The 22,531-nt window shown below is 44.7% G+C and overlaps 1 protein-coding gene across 3 annotated transcripts in view; it reads right to left on the bottom strand.

The window, feature by feature from the left end:
• Window positions 1-22,531, bottom strand: part of LOC138548314 (vitamin D3 hydroxylase-associated protein-like) — a 340,529-nt gene that overhangs the window by 15,144 nt on the left and 302,854 nt on the right. For all 3 annotated transcript variants that reach the window (XM_069642268.1, XM_069642269.1, XM_069642267.1), the window contains exons 10-13: window positions 12,792-12,891; window positions 10,997-11,040; window positions 4,236-4,275; window positions 2,435-2,543 (exon numbers count right to left, since the gene is read on the bottom strand). In XM_069642268.1, coding sequence (XP_069498369.1) covers window positions 2,435-2,543; window positions 4,236-4,275; window positions 10,997-11,040; window positions 12,792-12,891 — 293 coding nt within the window. The remainder of the gene's footprint in view (window positions 1-2,434; window positions 2,544-4,235; window positions 4,276-10,996; window positions 11,041-12,791; window positions 12,892-22,531) is intronic.

The following is a 22,531-nucleotide window of genomic DNA, read 5'->3' on the forward strand; positions in this document are numbered from 1 at the left end:
GAGAGAAAGTTGGATGCAGCGGTGTCCCAGGCCCCTTGTAGATGAAGCAGAGGGTCTTGAGTTTGATCCTTGCAGCCACCAGGAGCCAGTGGGGTGATTTTAGGGCAAGAGAGATGTGGTGCCTGGGCTTGAGGCCAAGGATAAGTCTTGCAGCCCTATTTTGGATTAGTTGAAGAGGGCGAAGGGAGGAAAGAGGCAGATTGAGGAAGAGGCTGTTGCAGTAGTCCAGCATAGAGAGAACCAGAGCTCTGGAGACATTAAGCTTCTGGGGGAAGGTGAGGAAAGGGAGAATGCTTCAGAGGAGGTGTAGCTGAAAGTTGGACCTCTTGGCAATGCACCTCATCTTGAGCCTCATCTTGAGTGGGTGTGCCGGGCGCGCCTTGCGGTCAGGACACATGAGACCATAATGCCCAGTATGAGCTGAAACCACCATATTGATGGTGTAGCATTGGAAAGAAAATGGTGGACTGCTTTCCAGAGTGCTTTTAATCTCTTGCTCATTGGGTACACCCTCTGTGACAATATATCTCACCACACCCCTAGAAACAAGAGATCCTGAGAATTTTGAAGCTGTGAGTTGGTTGAGAGAAAAGCCCAGTTGGTGCAGGACATTCACCAGCCTCTGACATGAGTCTACAGCACCATCCGGTGGGCTGACCCTCACTAGCCAATCATGCAAATAAGGGTATAGGTGGTGGCCCTCCAACCTGAGTTAATGAGCCACTGCATTCATAAACTTAGTGAAGACATGAGGAGCCGAACTGGAGCCAAACGGGAGCACATGTTACTGAAAATATTGATTAATGACTGAACCACAGAAATGTGCTTTGCGGTTGGAAGATGGGGACATGCAGGTATGCATTGTCTAGGGAACACATTCAATCTCCTGCACATAATGACTGATGTCTGCCTTGGCATTACCATTTTGAAACATTCGAGCAGGAGGGATAGATTGAACAAAGAGAACCAGAACTACCCTCAGGCCCACCTGGTTGTTCTTGGGTACTGCAAACATGCTGGATTAATAACCAGAGCCCCTGTCCTGAAGAGGCACCGGCTACACTGCCTGCATATTTCAAAGATCTATTATGTCCCTCATCTGTCTGGGGATGAAAGGTAGTCTCTGAGATTTCTGTTGCATCGGTTCCATCTTTCAATGGCAAGTCAGTATTGTAAAGCAGAGGGACTGTGTAAGACTGCCTGGCATTCCTTGGATGACAGAGCTTCTGTTTCTCTTATAGATATGGCTCCAATGTTGGAGGTACCGGAGTAGGTGCTGGCAGCCCCGGATACTGGAGAATAGGTACGGGGCAGGTAGCCCACTTGGATCTTTGGGAATGTGGGTGTCTGGTTAGGTCAGCTAGGGTCACCTCGGAACTGGGTCCTGAAAAGTATTTTCCTCGACCTTGGCTGGTGGGATCTGGAAGATGTAATTGGTGAGGTTTCTATCCCTGGTGGACCCGTCAATATGTGGCAATCCTCCTCAGATCAGAGTTTTTCTTCATATAACTACAAGCAGGTCGTTCCTCTATGAGAAATTGGATTATGGTTACAAAATTCAATAAACGGGTTGCATTCAGTGAAATGTTTTGGTAGCCACCTAAGTACATTCTTTATTCCCAGAGAAACTGTTAAGATGTGCATTTACTCAGGACTCCAGATGTCCCACTCAAACTACCAAGATTTTGGCTTCACATGTGCCAATTGAGTAATGTCCATAATTATAGAGTAAATGCTGCAGAGACAACGTAAATGTGATCTTCCATAGTTCTTACAGAGCTAGTCAAGATGTGTCCTCCTTAGGTTCCAGCACATTGGAAGAATAGCCGAACTTTGAGGACCACATTTCATGTATATTACATTACGCAAAAGGTAAAATATCCATCACTTAATACCTATCTCGAAGGTAATCATGGGAAAGGGCGTGCCACAGAAGGGTAATACGAGACCACAAAGAAGGAAGAAAAGAATACTAAAATACGAAACTGAATTCACCAAAAAGAGAGATCACTAAATAAGACACTGTTTTGCAAATGGTGCAGGGCATTGAGTCAAGGCAGCAGAACTAAATTGAGAAACCGGAGTCCTCTCAGTCCTTGATACGGGCTGTGACAAGCAGTGGAGGAACACTAAAAAGTAGCAATGCATGAATTGTCTTATGTCCATAGCATTCGTCTTTCCCCTTTCCAGCACCAATAAAGTGATACGTTGTGATACCCCTCGGTTTGGGTGTGTAACAAATGCAATAAATAAACAAAGTGCCACAGGGCGTGAAAAAGAGACTTCCATACTATCATCTTGAGACAGAAGGCATCACTGCCATTTTGTGATACTCGATTTAAAGATGATTCAAATCAAAGTAAACTGGCATCTGATGAGAGACTCAAGGAAAACTGGCAGAGACAACTAAAAAAAAATTCCCATTGGACTTTACCAAAGAGTTTTCCAGGCGTCCCCACATTGAAGGCGGGACCCAGCATAGGGCACAGTAGCACATCCAGATTCAGCTTTTTCCATTCCTTGGTGTATTCCTTGGTGTATTCCTGAAATAAGGAAAAACGATATATATATTATAAACACACTAGCTTGAATAGTCTGTACAAAGTGACAAAATACCCAGGCGTATATCCCACTTAATTTTGTTTACATTCAGTTAAGCCTGCCCAAGGCTGCCCTTACCCAAATAATTGCGTGAGATACTGGTGGAAACATTTAGGGCCAAACAAACCTGTGCAAAAACGGCTTGGTGGCTGAGTGAAAAATATAGGTAAAGGATGAACTGACTGAGCCAGCCAATCAGTTATTGAGTCATTAAAATGGTAGTGCCAGAAAAGGCCCAATCCTGATTGACACTCAAATGAATGGCCGAGGCAGCGCGTGAATGAAGGATGCAGGAGAGATGAGAGCGAGGAAACGGGGATGGGCAGGGTAGGAATGAGCAAGTGAAGAGAGGATTAGTTAGTGTGAATGTGTGAATTCACTCAGTATACCAGTCAGTAAGGAGCAACTTTCTATCAGCACGTCCTGTGGATGGGGTTAGTGGTCACCATACCCACCCACTCTGACACCATCTCATTGAAAACCTGGCCATACGATGCATTTCATCGGACACTACATGGCACCTTTTGTTGTAAAAAAAAATCCGTTGGGAAATGTCTCCTGTTGAATTACACTATAATGGATTGTGATTATTTTGGGAGGTTTTGTGATGCCATTTACACTGCAGTTTAACTTAACCATTCCCATGCTGCAAGTAAACGCACTGTGAAACAGTTTCAGAATAGAACACTGAAAGAAGTTCTTCAATTGTTGAATTCATTGTTTATTTAGGCAAGTGTTTTTTTGTATAGCACAAATGAAGGACTGCCTACTTTGATGAAAACGTTTTATGTGTCATGGTTTTGTGGTTTGTTTCTTTGCCTTGTCAGAACAAATAAATATTAACCAACCCGTTTTCTTTTAAAACGTTAAAGATTTAACAGCCAGGTGAAGGATGCACTTAAATGGTACAACGTCAGTTAATTAAGGGCCAGAAATCAGGTCCCGATTGCTTTATCGGCCCCTGGGACTTACGTTATACACCATCGATGTGTCAGTGAAAATGTTAAGCTTATTGTATAATGCAGTGGTTCATTTGCTAGAATGAAATCACAGTCAGCCATGCCCTATACTCCAAGATGGCGCCCATGATAATACTGCTTCACTAAGCCTGAGTGGCCAAATGAAAAACACTCTGCTTTACAAAGTTATAGATGTGCAGTCTCATCATAATCTTTCACCAAACTACAATTAAGAGGAAATGTTGAACATAAAAAACAAAAAACAAGCTGCATGGAAACAAAATAAGTTCTTAAAAGCAACAGTCGACCTTTGTCGCTATACCGTAGGCTGCTGTATCAGCATCTACAAAATAGCCAACACTTGAGCTTTCCTCGTGGTCTCTTTATGCATCAGAGCTCAAAGTGGCCATAGTATTGTGCTGAAAGGTGTAAAGGAAGGGGGAGGATGGGCTTGATGGGAGTTTTGAAATTTCATTTGACCAGTTTTGTTGCACATAAAAAGATACACAACAGTTTAGTGAGATGTCGGATGAGATTGTGTTTGTGGCATTTATATTTTTCAGATCAGTAATTGTCAAAAATGTTTAAAAAAAAAAAAAAAGACGCAGGCGATTGCGAGTGGTCAAAAGGTTCTTACCCCTACGTAGCAACAACCGCATATTTTAATGTCATTACCTTAACTGCAGTATTGTGCTTCCAGAATTCCTTCACAGATCTAAAAATCAAACAGTAACATAGGAAAATAAGTAAAGTGAATCTTTGTCTGGCTTTTCATTTTACAACAAGAAAGCACAGTTGCACATTAGTGCGATAAAGCAATGGCTTAGAGTCAGACGCATCCATTTAGAAGGTAGAGGGAGGAGCCAGTAGCGGTACCCTGCCATGCCTCATTAGGATAGGAAAGTCGGTGCCAGCTTTTCCTCATATCTCATCACTAGGCGTGGGTGAAAGGTGTAGGCCAGCAGGGCTGGCCTTCATGGCGGCAGCGCCCCGGGAGGTGAAACAAAAATACATGCCTCCCCCCCCACCCTCATGTGCCCCAGGTCAATACCGGCGGGGGGGCCCAATATTTTTTTTTACTCCCTATGGTTATTAAATGAGCCCGCTACCCCACTGGACAGTCCGGCACCAGCACTAGAGCGGGGCGCATTTCATTTCAATAGGGCACCTACAGCACGCTCTCCCACCACACCAGCTCGGAGGAGCCCTTGAAAGACTCCGAGGCTAAGGGCACCCCAGCGGTCACCCGAGCGGACCTGCAGGTGATTGGTGGTAGGTGAGCTACCATCAAGCCTCTTCAGGGCTGACGGTAGCCTATGGACAATTTTCTTCCCAGTCAGGGTATCCTCAGGATCCTGCCCCCAAAATGCCCAGACCGTAGATACCTTTCTGGTCGAACCTCACAAAGGGCCCTTTGAAGTGATGAAGAAGGGGGCTGCCCCTAGAAAAAACAATTCCTTTAAGCCGACAGATGACTCCGGTTTAAATAGCAAATAATCAGCACAGAAGACGTCTTATCGTCGGTGTGTTTTGTTTAAAACCAAACAGGAGTTAGCAGACATACATCTGGAAGGGTTTGTGGGGGATGTGTGAAGTGGTTGGGCAACCAATATTATGCGATTAGTTGTATATTCAAATATTATTATGGAAACAGAAAGGGAGGGAATTGATGATGCAGATCCAGGGATATTTAGGAAGGCAGTATCATGTGTAGCTACCAGATATTTGGAGCACAAACGCCGTCCCCCCGCCCATCAAATTAATTTAAAAAAACAAGGCATGTGGAAATTTGTTTAACTTTCGAAATGGAGACTTTCAAGTTGTCACGAATTTGCTTGGCAGTGTTCCAGCCAGTTATCCTGCATATGTCTTTTTTGTGGCCTCATGGATGTGTAGATGCCTGCACTGATCATGGTTATCTCTCTCTGTCAAACATGAGTGAATTATCTTTCTGAAAGGTTACTTGCTGAGATCGAACACTGGGTTAGGGGCCATCAGCAAGCTTTTCTAAGTATGATAGTGTATCAGGTCAGAGTTCAATAAACCCAATTGTTGGTGGAGGAATTAAACAAGCCCCAATTTGTTGAATGTGATTAGTTGTTAAGGGTAGATTTTCTCGTAACCACATTTACCAGAGAAATCTTTTCCTTTGGTTATCCACCAAAGGTTTTTTCCAGATTGCTGCTGACTTCGGTTACCCGCCATTCAATGGTTTGTGTTTTATAAATAGGTTTTAGTTATTTCCTGGTGTAATTGATCAATCCACTCTGAAGCCAAAATTGATCATTATCTCCCATCATAAAAAAGCACCATGGTTAGTTGTTGATCAGCCACGTCTATTAAATCATAGAAATTGAATGATTGTGTTATTAATTTCCTCAACGCACATCCAGTGCTTTAGTTTAAGAGGATGAAAACACAATGATTTTTATTAGGTTTAGAAGGCCACACGTTCCTTCATAATCTTTAGTTTAGAGGATGCGATGAAGGACTTTCTTTCCAAACCAAAATAAGTCCAACAAAGCTTTGTCTAGTTTTGTATATGTGTAAGTTTTGGTGGGAATGCACAGGTTAGTACAAATGTATACGAGGTCTTGCAATAAGTACATCTTGATCATGGCAATTGTTTTTGCAGAGGTTAGATTCATATGAGTAATATGTTTATTTATAGATACAACCAATTCTTGCCAACATATTTTACATTCTATGTCGATCTAGGTCTCTTTATCGCCGCTCCAAAAAAGCAATTGTGTGTAGAGCTGTCCATGAATGGCTACCCCATGACAGATCGCTCTTTGCTCTTACCCTTTTGGGGAGGGGGTGGAGTCTGCACTCCACACCCTGCACTCCCAGTTCAGGGTGCGTGGCTGTTCCAACCAATAACCATTCCAAAGCACTGCAGCTTTTCTTGCCATGCAGCCACACCCTCCAAATGCTGGGGAGAGGGACACACTCGTGTGTTGACCAACATGCAATGCTCTTGTGCTTCATGCATCACCCCAAGGCCTACCGATTACCGTCACCATAAGTAGTTGTTTTCAGTGTTCTCCTATTTGAAGAGTCACAATCTACAGTGTACTTTGATAACTATTGATTAGACATGTTCGGCTTTGTCCAGTATATTCTGAAGCCTATAACGTTTGCTGAGACCTCAATTAGATTTACCAGTGCTGTCAAAGTTCATTGAGTGTCATATCATAAGTAGCATGTTACCAGCAAACATCTTGAATTCATGAAGACAAACTTTGGCCCCTGAGATATGTGCCTAATTCCTCAGAGCTGTCACTAATGGTTCAAATAACAGTGGCTAAAGGGGACAGCCCTGCAAACTCCCTCAGTTTACAGAGAATCTGGGCAGGTGTAGTGAGACAAACTGGATTCTGCCCCACAGGTGTACGAGGAGGAGTAGGGGTAAAATGGCGGACTCAGCCCTCACACTTCTACAAACCAAAATACAACACAATCATAAAGGTAAAACAGGCACAATCGAGCGATATACCTCCCTCGCCTTTTGTGGTAGCGCAGGCTGAGGGAAGGCTTTACTCCCAAGAAACGTGTAAAGGTGAACCAGTAGTGACCCAAACACAGTATCAGAACAAGGAGCTGCGGCTGATCTACTAATCCAGGTTGATGTGAGGCCTTTGCAAAGGACTCGAGGACTCGATGCTCCAGTTCAGTGTCTGCTCTTTTGGCACAGAAGATCCATGGCAGAAGGTTGGTCCTGATCCACAGCACCGGTCACTCCCAATGTTCCCTGGGAGTAGTTAGGGGACAGATCTTCCTTCTGTCTTGGACTGCTCCTTCAGTTCAGTGGAAGACATTGGATGGTGCAGCTGGTCCGAAAGGAAGTCCAGGTGAGGGTCTTCAGAACTTCTCACCTGGGGGAATTGGAGGTGTGCTGTTGAAGGGGTGCAATACTTCTTCTTTTAAGGGCACATGTTCTCAGGTGATTGGTATAAAGTTAGTCTGCCTTAGGGGACCCATCCCTGTTCCTGGCTGTAGTGCATTTTGCCCTTTTGACCTTCTACCCAAAGCGCTTTGCTCCAGAGGAAGTGGAGGAGACGGGAAAAGGAAAGAGACAGCAACAAACAAGATGGTGGAAGGCTTCTTCTAGTGTTCAGAGCACTCCTGCCTATCCAACTCCCGCCCCCTTCCCTCCTACTGGCAACACAGACCTTTGAATGAGAAGCACAATGTTTTTGAGGCTACTCCTCCTGAATGAGTTTGCTCCTTTGATACCGGAGGCCAGGACAGCTGACTGCTGTGCACGGTCTCTGGTGGAGGGGGTTACTGGCCCTCACAAAGAGTATCAAAGAGGCTGGGTCCTCAAGGTTTGTCTTGCGATGGGCCAGTATTGGCCCGTCTGACCGAAATTCACAATCCCTTCCACAGTAGAGCTGACTCACAGGTGCTGACACATGTGCAATATCAATTGGGACGTGGCGGCCATGATCATAGGTATCACCATGCACTATGCCTAAACTCATCCATAGCTTATTCTTAAAGATTACCCTGCCACCGGCATGGGGTACTCATGATCATTGAAGTTGCGGTAAAGGTGCAAATACAGTGCTGCCAAGGGGGCACACTTATCAGTTGTGGGAATGATGGGTAAGAGGAGAGGGCATCACAAGAGGGGGGGCATCATTGACAGCTGCACCAGCAAACGTATGCGCCGAGTGCGAAGGTGCAGCTTGAGAAGTTTGCGGGATAACGTAGGAGTGGGAGGAACCAGAGGGGTGCAGGGAGGATAGAGATTCTCTGGCAGGGGCAACAGGCAGTATGAGTAGCATCATATAATATGGTCTATACCACCGCCTCCCTGACATCTAGGCCTTAGGTAAGGAAGCCACTTGGGTTTTCACACCGACGGACCCCGTACTTCGGGGCAGACATGAATTTCTTGCGCGCTCAGCCATAGCAGTGCGCTAGAAAAATGTTGCAAAAAAACGATTCCCAGGAGACTGCAGTCGCTGGGAGAGGAGTCCAGCCTATACTTTTGAGGTCAGTGAGCCAGGCTCCTGGGCACTTGCTGGGAAAAGAAGATCTTTAGTGAATAAAAACTGGTAAATAGAAGGAACGTCACAGTGGGGGAAGCGGTTTAAAATAGCCCCTTGGCAGATGGGCCTGGTAAGAAGGATGTGGGCGAGGGGGTGGTCTGGGAGGGGACCAATCAGGTAGAGGGGTTCAGTGTCCCGAGGGTTCAACAGTGTTTTGTGTCCTTGCTGAAGTGAGCAGGACGGCTCATTGCTTAGCTGCTGTGTGAATGTTCCTCCATTGCCAAATGCAGGTTGGATTCTAAGTCTCATGAGAACCGTCTACTGGCAGCTCAATAAAGTTCTGGTGGTCAGCATAATTATGTCATGAAATGTTTGTCATTGTGGGGTGGTGTGTGAAGGATCGTGACGTCAAGTTGGGGATGATGGCCAGAGGGGTCAAGATTGCTTTCATATATCATTAAATAGCAATATATAGGGCTCCCTGAGGAAATGACGTAGTCCTACCAATAAGCTTTGTAGATGATTCTAACAGTGTTGCTAACTTTGCGTATGCTAGTAATGCTTACACGTATAAAATGTTTAGCTGTGGTAGGCAGCGCCGACAGCTCCCTTCTATCAGTTCTGTTCCACTGTGCTGATTAAATTGTGCTCTCCCAGCTGCATCTGGACCCGATATAAACTGTTACTTCTTCTTGGTGTATGCTTCTTTTGGACTCCTTTGATGTTTTGACTTGACCTACCAGTAGACCCTAATTCAGTAGTTTGTGTACAGGGGGCATATCATAAATGTTGCTGCTCTGCTGCAGTGACTTGGCGTTCTCTGTGACAGTTAAGTGAGCATCTTGCGATCTATGAATCTGCTCTGCACCACAAGCAGAGCGGGTGCTGTGGATCAGGCTACTGTGCACTATGCTTTTGGCATGGAGTTGTGGCAAAGGGGTATATGGTTAGCAGATTTGCCCCTTGGAGAAGGAATCACCCACATCATTTTATGTACTGAAAAATAAAAGCCAGTGCTTTGCACCCTTGCCAGATGGCAATTCCTCACATGTAGGTCATTGCTGACTTCAGCCTTTGCGCCAAAATAAAAGTCTGCTAAATTCTCACATAATACACCTCTTAAATTCACAACACTTTGCATAGCTAATTTCAAGGGCTGTTATTGAAGGCCTTTGTGGCATTAAGATCTAGCAAAGCAATGGCACCCAAAAGCGGGTAAGACAAGGATGGGCGAGGTGTGACTTCTCTGGCAGGGGGGCACAGGGGTATCCGTGGATGGAAGCGTGTAAAGGGCAGGGTATGCGAGTGGAGGGGAGTGGATAGGGAACCCCAGACAGACACATTGATCAATTGCCATCGCATTTGATTACTTTGGCATACAGATATGTTAATTCAGTCTGAGAACCAGAGTACTACGTACATTAACCAAGGACGACCTTGGTTAATGTAGTGGAAGTGAGGACGAAAATGTCAGGATCAAAAGGCATGCAGGCATCAGAACATGTGTCACAAGAAAGGTGAGTGTATGACTGCATATATCGAACACGCAGAACAGATTCAAGATTGAAATCCTAGAAGAAACCTAAACTGGGGATAAAAGATTGGCAGGGGGAACACTTTCTACGGTATGATATGATATGGCATTCATAACTCGCCTGTACACAAGTGTTTCTAGCATGACAAGACAAGGGAGGCAAGACAAATGGAGCACAAGACAACCGTTCCTACTAGGCCTTGTGTCCTTTGGATCGTGCAAGTGCAACACTAGAAGTGCAAGGGGCAGGAGAGATGGAAGGGCAAAGGAGAGGAAAGGGGGCAAGTGCGATTACAGCAGCATGGCTCTGAGTAAGTGCAGTCAGGGCAGCGCAGCTCTGGGTAAGTGCAAGGAGGCAGGGTGGCTGTAGCGGTTACAGTTACAGCCCCTAAATGCACAGCATTTCAGAAGAGAGAGTTGGATCTAGTGTGAGCCCAGGCCCCAGGAAGCCTTGTCGACTATGCAACGAGTCTAGAACTTGATGCTTCCAGCCACCGGGAGCCAGTGAAGGATACCAACAACCTATATTACTGTTACTGGCACTCGGTCTGACGGAATTACCTCCGGATTATGAGTGCTGATAAGGGTGGTAAATCCACATTCCATGGAGTCCTATTGGACGGCACAGGTATTACCGATGCCGGTAATATTGGCTATTTTTACCAGTAGGGTGCCAGTATTTCCTCTAGCTATTGGCTGGAGGCAATTCTGGCCACCCCACCAGCAAACCTGTGCAGAAACGTGCTTGTATACAGAAATACTGGCACGTTATTTTCCGCACCAGCAAAGTTGTAATGTGGGCCTTTGTGTGGAAACTGTTCTTAGTTCATCCGTTTGCAAAAAGAAATATACAGAAATAATAAAAATGTAATGTATTTGATGTTCTTTCAAAAAAGCCTTACCCGACTCCACAGTGGGCATTCATATGATTGGCGATTCTTGGGTACTGAAATGACAAGCAAAAAATAAAGTCATTCGTGCACAAGGAATTATAAACACATGAAACCGTTTTCACCTGGTTTGTTTCTCCGTGGTGTACCATTGGACCCATGTAAAAAGCAATTTGGAATCGGTTTCCTGCTTTTGTTGCAGGCCCTCGTATGTGAATCAGTTTGCATGTGGCACTCAGAATGCATTTTACTCTTTACTTCGGGTGATTTGCATATTCATTAGAGCATGTGTTGACCCATCAGGGTCTATTTTCCCGGCTGCTGTGGCGCAGAGGGCAACACATGCTGCGGGCGTTTACCATTGTAACCCGGTTAGTTGAGACAAAGTGGAGTGCAACGTCCCATGAAGGACAGGCATACCGCAAAGTAAGCAATCTTACTGTGCTTTAAAATGCACCATTGTCCAGAAATGCTACCCATAAGTCATACTCGAGCAGTGTATTTCAACAATTCATATATTGCAACTATATTTCAGTGCCAAGTCGGAGTTTTTTTCAAGTTTATTTATTACTCTCCTGCCCTATTCTTATTGATTGGGAAATGCAGTAACATTTTAAGTATGTCAGTGGCCATCATTTCTAACCACACCCTCAAACGCTAAATGAGACCTTTATGTATAAAAATGCAAAAGATGAAGAACTCTAATCAATGCAATGAATTTCATGGATTCCCCCAGACCATATCATGGCATGTCCGACAAGCAAATTTCACGCTTACACAAGTCGGGAAAATCAGCATCAGCCGGTAACCTCACTGTATCCTAGGTAACCACACAGGAAGCCAGGGCATCTATAGTCCAATCTATTTCTCTCAAGGATCATGAAAAGACAGAGACCTTGCTGGGTTAGTTTCTTTACTTAAGTAACATGCAGACAGGATTGCAGGTATAAGGTAGGTACATCAAGTAAGACATATAGAAACATCCACTGGCAATTTCTCATTCATGCAGCTCCGTCTCAACGGGCACTCAGGGAACACTCAAACATGCTCAACATTCCAGAAGCAGGCATCCAAGCACACAAGCTCACAGCACAGTGGACAGGCGAGACGCAAGACATAACAGATCACTCAACGTTCTGCCGTTCTCCACAGTTCGATCAAAACATATTTCACCTTCAATTCTGCCAGACAATGTAAATCAACCAATAGGAGACTAGCTACATTTCCCATCACTCTCTTTAAGGTATATTTATTTATTTTTTTATATACTGAATTTCCAAAATTGTAACAACTATTGAAAATGCAAGTAATACAAATAACTTATTTCATAAGAAAAAGAAAGTCATGTTGAGTATGCTTTAAGTTTAATAAAGTCCAATTGGAGAAGCTATACAGGATGCGTCTGGACATATCTACAAAGGCCATTATTTCGTAAATGATTAGCCGTAAAGGCCGAAGATCGACTAATGAGGGGTTGGAAATTGCAATTGTTAAAAGTAATTGGAAAATCCATTAAAAACAAAAGCATTCTATAATACACATAGGCTTTAGAGGCTAAACAAACAATATTGAATATCTTTTCATTGTCAATGTTTGGGCTCATGGGCCTCAATGCAAATCCACAGAGCACCTCAATCAAAAGACCCCCACCCCCTATGCACACGAATATAGACAAAAGTACGTAGAAGTAGTGGACAATCCCAAGTATTCACAAGAAGAACTTAATCAGACTTTCTGGCATTTTAGCACGGTGTAAAAAAACAATACAGTGTGCATCGGTGGAAAAGAAGAAAACATGCACCCTTACCATAGGTTTCATGAAGAAAGACATCATCCTCTTTGCCAGTGTTGGTAGTTTCCAGAAGGTCATTTGTTGCTGCAAATGTGGGTCAATGATGTCGACGTCACTGTGGAAAACAGCATTGGTCTCTAGATCAGCATATAGTACTAATTCAACATTTACCATCATTCCGAAGTACCCATTGAATTGTATTCTTTTTAATTTCTAAAATAATGAGATTTGAAGGATAGAAGGAAGTGAAGGAAAAAGAAAAGAATAACATTTTCTCATATAGAGGTAGTTTGAATAGCTCAGTCGGTAAACTCTAAAGGGACATTTTAATTGTCCTGACTAATGAATGGTAACATTGTGGCTGTGGAAAAGGTGTATTGTGCCTCTTCCACTTTAGCCTGGCTTCCTGTGACAAACTGGTGCTTATGTACATAAAAATCACCAGGGATATTAAGAAAACAATTAAATGTTTTAAAAAAGGATGCATGGCGTCTGAAAATTCCAGCTGACACACTAGACACACTAGCATTGACCAATCAGGAGTACGGAATGTCCCCAGCCACTTGATTTGTTGTTTTTCATCCAATCAGAGCATGCAGGATAGTCTGGCCTTTTGATTGTCCAAAATATTAATTATTTCACACAGTCTGAGAAGTGCTCGAGCAGATGGTGGATGCGTGCGCAGTACATGTGGTGGAATTTCTGCTCAACCCTTGGTCCAGCTTTGATCAACAATAGAAGTATCCTTGAAGACACAAACAACCCCACCACAAAGAGAACCTTCTTGTTTTCATTCTATAACTATACATTAAGTTAATAGCGTGGGTTGAGGCTACAAGAAGCTAAATCAAGCCAGATGCCTCGTGCACTACTATCGAAATGAACGTAATCTTGTGCACTTCACTGGGGGCAGCATGGATACCTGCATGAGCCCCTTTAATGGGAGGTCCTTTATTTAAAGGGATTCTAATATAGAGGAGTACAGTTTCATTCGGTGGGGTAGGCAACTTCCAAGAAATTGGGATGATATCAACTCATTATTCCATTGGCTCACAAACACATCCCAATCTGTGAATTAATTACCATGCCTAGTTGGGGCCCGTCATAGTACTGTTGCAATAATATCCCCCATGATAACTGATAATTACTGATGGCTATTACTTTTAGTAAAGTGTCTTTGGTTACATTGAACCATATAACACTATACAAAATACATTTTACAGTTAAAAAGCATATAATGAAACCATAAAAATAAATCATTCCTCATATAATATCATAAACAGATGTACTGTATACTCTTACTACACAAAGCATAATACAACATGTCAAAGCAAATTGAGCACTCCACACCCTTACTCATTAACACTTCAATAGGTTTTCAATATCTTGCCAGATATAATACATAGTGTAATTTATCACCAGACTGGCAGGTTGCCCTTCCCACCCCCCATCCCCTTTAATTTTTTTGATCAATTCCCGAACACTCACAACCCTATATATATCTTTTCCTAAGCCCCTGTAAAAGATTTGATTCATTTTTTTGTTATATAATATCAGCAAAAAATGAAAAAAAACGAAATGTCTTCCCGCAATGAAAGTACATTGTGCCAAATATGATATACATCTATGGCTATTTTGCGCAAAAGCCATGTCTCTTGTAAAGCAAAAGGAACAGCCGTTAATAGATTTGTGAGGCTCTCTGTTTGCCGAGAAGGAGTTGGAACCTCTAGTGTTCCATGAGAGTATGCCCAAATTAGCAGGGAGGAATCATGTTACATCATCAAAGTCCCCCTCCCAGCTTTGAAGATTATCCCTTAGCCACAAACTTTTTTAATATGCTCACAATAGTTTTATAGGATCTCTCAACTCCACCACTAGAGGACAGTGGTATGCAATGTGTAGTTTCCTCTGTACCCCAAGTATCTCCCACATCTTTGTCATCACTTCGCTGGTGAAGTGACTACCTCGGTCTGACTCAATACTTTGGGGTAGCCCAAAACGTGAGAAGATGTGATTGATCATCAGGGCAGCTGCTGTTTCTGCCTTGCAATTTGGGGCAGGGAGACATTCCACCCATTTGGTAAACAGGCATGTTACGGTTAACATGTACTTGTTCCCCCTAGAGGAGCGAATCACGGGCCCGATGAAATCGACTTGCAAATCTGACCAAGGCAGTGTCAACCCCTTCTTTTGGAGGGGAGCACGGTGTGTGTGTGATGTTGGATGAAATTGTGCACACACAAGACACCCTTTCAAGTATTGGTCGAGGTCCTTCCCTACGTATGGCCAGTATGCAACCTCTCACAAGATTTCTAATGTTGTATAAAACCCCCGATGACCGGCTGTGGCCGCATTATGGGAGTGACTTAGCATCAGGGTTCAGAATGAGGTAGGGACCACCCACTGGTCACAGCCAGATATGGATCTCCTCACCAACAAACCATCTTGGATTCGGAACATTTTTGGACATTTCATCAACACTCTGAGGTCCTCTTTCCAAATGCAATTGGTATCCCTCAGGGGAAAGTTCTCAGGGCCCTCAATGTGTTAATAAAACTTACCAATTATTGGATCCCATTTTTGAGCCATAATCAAATCAGCATCTGGGATCTCCACTGGGCAGTTGAGAGGTCATTGTGAACATTTGTCTGGGACCTAGTGATAGCAGTGACCTGGATTTCCCCCAACAGGGACTCGATCTCAAGTAGGTCCCCTTGGATGGCTCCGGTTTTGGCCAGCTGATCAGCTAGGTCATTTCCAGTTTTGTCTCGTCCCTCTACTTTCCAGTAGATGATCATCCCACTACAGGTGACCAGATCATCAATATTCTGTATTAGTGTTCCATGTGTTAGTGGTTTATTGTTAGCTCATAGCATGCCTCTGGTTTTCCAATTAACCAGGTGCTCCTTGAACCCGTTCCGGACATAATCTGAATCGGTGATTATGACCAGTTTGTGGAGTTGGTGTTGGACAGCAGTGAGGATGGCTTGATGCACAGCCATCAGCTCTGTCACTTAACTACTATGGGGACCGATTCTGTACCCAGCAGAGGGTTCTGTGGCATCATTCACCCAGGCATTTCCCACGCCAGCCACTAGTTCCTTTTCCCCATTGTCAACATGGTAGGTGCACCCATCCACATAGACAGTGGGCATTCCCTCACACTTGTCTTCTTCATAGACTTTACGCAGGGAATTAAGGTACGCCTCCATGTTGTCCTTGATTTTAAGACTTTCGTACCCGAGACAGTTTTCTCTGGCACAATCATGCAAGTCAGCAAGACCTTGCGTGAGGGAAATCTTCTTGTTTTGGCCATATCTGACCTCCACAGAAAAGCCTTGCATTGACAGAATCCAGGAAGTAATTCAGGAATTACTCACATTTCCGGCCCGCATTCTGTCACTTTAAAGATATTGCAGAGGTTGGTGTGGAGTCTCTACTATGATGTGTTCCTCCTGGATGAACGGGCAGCAATTCTTCAATGCCCACACCGTTGCCAGGAGTGCCTTCTCACAATCGTTGAATTTTTCCTCCACAGAGGATAAAGTCTTACTCGCATAGGAGATTACTTTTTGACATTGTCATGCTTTTGGTAGAATACTGCTGTCAAGCATGTATTTGAGAACCCTGTCTCCAAGAAGAAGTCCTTGTTTTTGACAGGGTAAGCTAGGCAAGGCGCTTGAGAGGTTTCTTTTGAGTTGCCTTACTGCCTCTGCTTGTTCTGGACCACACTCCTACTTGACCCCCCCTTCAACAGATGGATCAGGGGTCTTGTGATCTCTGCGTAATCATCAATGAACTTTCTGCTGTAATTAGTAAGTCCAAGGAGGCTCCTTAGCTCACACAGAGTTGTGGGGTCTTTTAGTTTCAGGAGTGCTTCCACTTTCTTTCCTTGGGGACAGAGACCCACAGGAGTTATCTCATGCCCCAAGAAATTGACACTGGTCCTGCACCACTGTGCCTTTTGGAAAGTTAGTTTTACTCCGGCCACCCTCAACTGTGTTAGAACATAACGGATCTCCGCTATGTGTTCCTCCACAGTTGAGCTATTGATCAGAACATCTACATAGGCCAGGTTACCCCTTTCACCCAAGTCGGGCATGGCCTTATGCAAGAAGATATTAAATTAATTGCCGGAGTTGATGTATCCAAAGGGAGTCCGGGTCCATGTGTACTGCTGCCCCAGAAGGTAAAGGCCAGCTTTTATTGGTCCTCCCTACTGGCAGGTACGGTCCAGTACCCATTGGTCAGGTCAATAGCAGTGTATACCTTTGACCCATGGATCTGGGCCAGCCCTTGGTCAATGTAGGGAAGAGGCCATCGGGAAGTGTGGACCTGTTTGTTCAGCTCCCTTAGGTCAGCACAGAGTCTTCACTGGCCGTTTGGTTTCAAAATCCACAGCACCGGATTATTGAAGGTGTTGTGGACTGGACAAATTATCCCATGGGACTCAAGGTTTTTAATTATTTCTGTGAGGGACTCCATGGATGCGAGAGGCAAGCGGTATTGCTTCACAAACACTGGAGTCATACCAGGGTCCGTGGGAATAGTGGTTGTATGGATTTTGGTGCAACCACAGTCATATGAGTCCACCGCAAAGAGATCCTGAAAATCTAAGAAAACTTGTTTCAATGTTTGCTTTTGCTCCAGAGTCTCACAAGCATCAACTAAGTTGACTCTCTCTTCAACCATTTGCCTGAAGCCCGGAAAGACTTCTGGTTTGGCTATCTCAGCAGCCTCCTCCAGCTGGGTGGAGAAGTCCCTGGTTAAAGTACTAACTTTGACTGATGGCTTCAGGTGGGGAAAGCAGTCCTGGTGGACTTGAAAGTTCACCTTATCCCTCCTGAAGTCACAGGTCACCTCTTCCTTACCATAAGGGCAGGAAGAGTACACCAGGAAATTCCCCCCATGCCGGGTGAAGAGCCTGTCGGGTTTTGTGTCATTGTCGCTATCACTGTCCAAACAGTCATTGGGGATGGGTCTGATCAGTTCATTACCTAAATCTATGGAAAAATTACGGTCATCAACCGCCATTAAAATAATGGTGCCTGCGCCCAGAGTGATACTCCTAAGGTCGCTGTTATCCACCACTATTGGAATGGTGTGTTCTGTGTTGGCTAGTGGTGTTGGGTTTAACCCCAACCCTTGCTGTTGGAGAGGGGCGTTGAGGTGAACATATGCATCAGGATTTTGCAGTTTCTGTCCTCTTAATTTTTACTTTAAGCGGGAATAGTCAGGTTCGTTCAGGGATGGTGACTTCTTCTCCAATCTGAATTCAACTGCATATGGCACGCGTTATGGACTCTGCTCTTGTTGCCTATGGAAATTCTGAGCATACACCTCAGGAGATGTTTGGCATTGGGAGTTTCCAGGTCCATTTCCCATTTGTCTATCAATTTAAAGGTGGAAACGGCTGGATCTTTTGGGAGTTTTCTGAAAATGGCCTCGCTGATGAAGTGCTTACCGTTGTTCACGCACACTTGGGCGAAAACAGAGTCCTTCCCTTCATTTAACTGAATAGGGAGGAACAACTGTTCTCCAATTTTCTGAATTTCAGCTAAACTTTGAGCTGGTTTCTCATCATTTTGCATTATGGAAGTGGGATTTTCTGATTGTGAATTGGTATAGAATTTCGGAGTATTTCCTTCCAGTGTGGAATGCCACTTCAGACTGGAAGCAAGGTTGATTTTCAGAAATAAAGAGGACTTCCCATCACCAGTTTGTTGTCCTACCGCTATTACTGTCACATCAGGGATTTTGTTGTTCTGAAAATGGAATTCAATGTGATCCTGTTTTTGTTCAACCATGTGGCATGTGCTATTTAGACTAACATGGTTGACGCTAGATTTTAATTGTATTGGTCGTTTAGTCTGGGTCACACAACCTATTAGGGGAGACAATCTATGCAGGATGTCATTCCCCAGTAAACAGGGTGTGCTCTCTGGCGTCACAACTATGACCCTGTGTCGCCCAATTTGAATTTCTAAATCCGCAGTGCCCTCGACAGGAATTTCATTCCCATCAAAGTTCTGAAGTTATCCAGGAAGGGGGGTGAGAGGGATCTGGTATCTCTCCCCCCTTCCTGAATTCAGCTGATCAAAAGCCCTCTTTGACAGAAGGATGGCTTGGGATCCAGTGTCCACCAGTGCCAAAAATGTACATTGCCCTTGTACTCAAGGGGGCAAAGATAATGTGCATTTTGGGCCAATTGGTGGGTTAATTTCTTTATGCTTGATTCTGACACAGGGGTAGTTTGTGCAGGATTCGGTGGGGGGGTTGGGGAATCTGTAAGAAAAATGTGGCAGTTGGATATTGGGGAGTTCTGGGCTCCCCTGATTCTGAACCACCCCCTCCTTTTTGGAGGCCGTCACCAAAATATGTTTGGGCAAAGTGGCTTTCTGACTGATCATTCTGGGGTTCAATGGCAGGTGGTCCTAACTCAGTCCCCACATTTTCCCAGTCTTGATTAGGATCGATCGGGACCCATTTTTGTTTGGGAGGAGTTCCCCATCCCTAAAGGAGAAGATCCTTTTTCCCCAGAGTCCTCTGAGGACCTCTCTCCTTCAAATTGGAAGACACTAACCTTCTCCTCAAAATGGGTATTTTTAGGCCCTTTATTTCTCCTACCCTCCCTCTGCTCCTTAGGTTGCAGACTTTCGTGGGCAGGAGATTCTGGTTCCGGTTCCTGGGTTTCCGGGGGCTTCCACGTGGGGAAGGAAGCTTCCTCTAAGGCTTTACACCCCACTTCCCCCCCGTGCCTCCTCCTTTGGAACCAGTGGGTTGTCGGGGTCCTCTCCCCTCTCCCCGTCATTGCTCTGGAGTACCAGACCCTTGGTTTGTGACGTTCTGGGCCGCCATGTTCATCTAAGTGTTCTGCTGAGCCCTCAACATGCAACCTAGATCCTGTGACAAGTTCTGGACCTGGCGCTCCAGTAGGGACACCTGCTCTGGCTGATACGGAAGTCTCTGGTCCATCCTAGGTGGATCACGGGAAGGGTAGCTGTCCCTTCTCCCATAATACCCTTGGTTGGGATAATTCTGGTAACCCTCCACCCTTGGCCTCCCCTCTCATGGATTGGGCTCAGGAAAGTGGGGAACGAAAGGAGGGTTGTTTTGTGGATTGAAGTTTTGCAGCTACTGGGGAAAGAAGCTCAACCCGGCATTTGGGGGATTACTGCCCTCCTGGGGAAAGTTAAGAGGGAAGTTTCCCGGGGTGGTGCCTACCGGACTGGATCCCCCCTGGGGCTGGGGGAGTCCACACATACCGCAGGATGGGTTTGTTGCCCTTGTAAGGGGGGCTAATATAATCAGGGGAGTTAGGGGTCCCATTTGCGGGGTTACCTCCCTGACTACCTGTTTGGGCTTGGCCCAAGGGCCTTCTGGTTCTTTAGTTAGAAGATGGATTCTGTACAGGAATATTTTTAGGGCCCCCCCCATCTCCAGATCTAGAATGGGGGCAACCTTCACCTCCGCCACCTTATCAGCAGCAGGGGTGTTGGCTGGTTTGGGGCTTTTATTGGTATTCTTGTTCTCTACCGGTTTCTGCACTTCATAAATACCGCCATTTTGGAAATATCAAATTCCTTCTGACTTATTATAGAGTTATTTTACTTTTACAAACAGACAGGCCTGATTTTTTGAGTATTTATTTTGAGGTGTGATTGTACAGTGTAGCACAGTATCCCAAACCAGCAAGGTGTCTGTACCCTGCAGTCTAGTATGCTGTGCCCTGCAGGCTAGTATGCTCTGTTAGACTGTCACAGGTGGTATCTCAAACTCAGAATCACGGCACGAGCCCCCAAAATCTGTTAAGGATTTCAATCAGGCACACCCCGGGTCTCGCCTAGCATGTAGTGCACAAATGAAATGCTTATCTTTGTGTCTATGAGTTCAATATTCTGAATGATATACCACTCATATCACACCCGTTTCAAAATACCCCCCGGTCACACTGGACCAGGAATCAGGCTAGTTTGTAAAGGTAAAGATATATATTTATTTAATATTCAAATCACACATAAGTATATATATATATATATATAGGGGCAGCACAATACAATTCAAAGTAAGAAAAGCAATTGAATTCACTTAGAATAATGCAGAATATAAAACACAGGAAAAAGAACAGTTTTGGTTTGTGAACAGATAGCGTTTAGGTTAATATTTCCTGAAGGCACAAATGAGCAATCCGACACAGATGTAAGTAATCAGCAGGTATTCAGGAATGAAAGACAATGTCTAGAGTTTGAATGCAATCTTCCCTCCCCAAACAAGAGAGAAAACCGTTTTTGGAAATTGACACTTTTAAATTGACAGGTGAAAATGGCTTTGTGACACAATGCAAAAGGTACAAAAATGCTTAAATTGATAGAAATTCTTATGAAAGCAACACTAAGATGTATTCAGCCAACTTGCGCTATCTCTAACTCTGAGATACTTAGACCTACTGCCTTGTCAAACAGAGAAGCACTCAGCCTGCTAGCACGAAGTGACCTTAGTTATCAACCTTGTGCCTAATTCATTGTGCAGCCTCTCTCCCAAGCTCAAAGGGCTTACACACGTTGCCTTACCAGCACCTATTCAGTTAAGACCTCACCTCCAACTCTATTTAGAATGCGTCTACCTACCTTAAGTTTACACGCATCCGTCCTCATCCTCCTGAACCTCGCTACTTATTGTAAGATGGCACCACAATCATCCACGTTGCCCCCTCCTTCTAGCCTCACCAACCAGACTCCACCCCTTACAGAGCCAGCCAACTTTCAGCTACTACCTAGTCTCCCCCGTACTACCGTAGACAGAAACCTAACACTTAGAGCTAGACTAGCCAAAATTTACGAGCCACTGGCCCGATCGCTGCCTACCTTACATAAATCCTCAAAGCAGTCGCCCCAACTCAGCCCCAATATTAAAACTGCTAACTTACATCACAACCTCACCTCCAGCCCCATATTCATACACCCCTGCCAGAGTACACCTGGACCAACTCAAGATAAACGACACACAAGTACTATTGAGAACACAACTACCATTACAAATACAGTCAGCCCTAAAATCAAAGGAGCCTTGATCAATGCTAGATCCTTAGTAGCACATGCTATAGAAATAGCAGACTTGATCCTCAAAGACGACCTAGACTTCCTGGCTATCACCGAGACCTGGTTACACCCTGCAGCAGGCCCTATGATCATGCTAGCAGTCCCAGATAAGTACACCATCCTGAGGCAAGATCGCCCTAATTCCAGAGGAGGGGGTGTCGCTATTTTACATAAACTCAGCCTACCCATGAGACTTGCTACACCCAACACTGTCCAATCCTGCGAAAACCTGTCAGTCAAAGTCCCACTCAACAACACCCAAACACTTACCATACACCTAATCTACCGTCCGCCAGGACCCATCAGTACCTTCGATGAAGACCTTAACGCCATCCTAACTAGTAATCTTAAAACCTCATCTCAAGTCCTCACCTTGGGGGACTTCAACCTTGGCTACAACGACCCAGCAGACCCTATATCTAATTCTATTGCCACCACCCTTGCTGAACTAGGCTTCGCGCAAAGAAGCATGGCCCCCACTCACTCAAAAGGTAGAATACTTGATTGGGTGGCCGATTACAACTGTGTAGCAAACATCACCAATATCTCACCGTTAATCTGGTCCGACCATCACCTAGTCTCGTTCTGGCTAACTACCGATAGACCGACACCCACGCCTATGACAAAAGCCCCACCTATTCTCACCAGAAACAAGAA

This window comes from Ambystoma mexicanum, chromosome 1q (assembly GCF_040938575.1).
Source record: "Ambystoma mexicanum isolate Mex_15411 chromosome 1q, UKY_AmexF1_1, whole genome shotgun sequence".
Classification (NCBI taxonomy): domain Eukaryota; kingdom Metazoa; phylum Chordata; class Amphibia; order Caudata; family Ambystomatidae; genus Ambystoma; species Ambystoma mexicanum.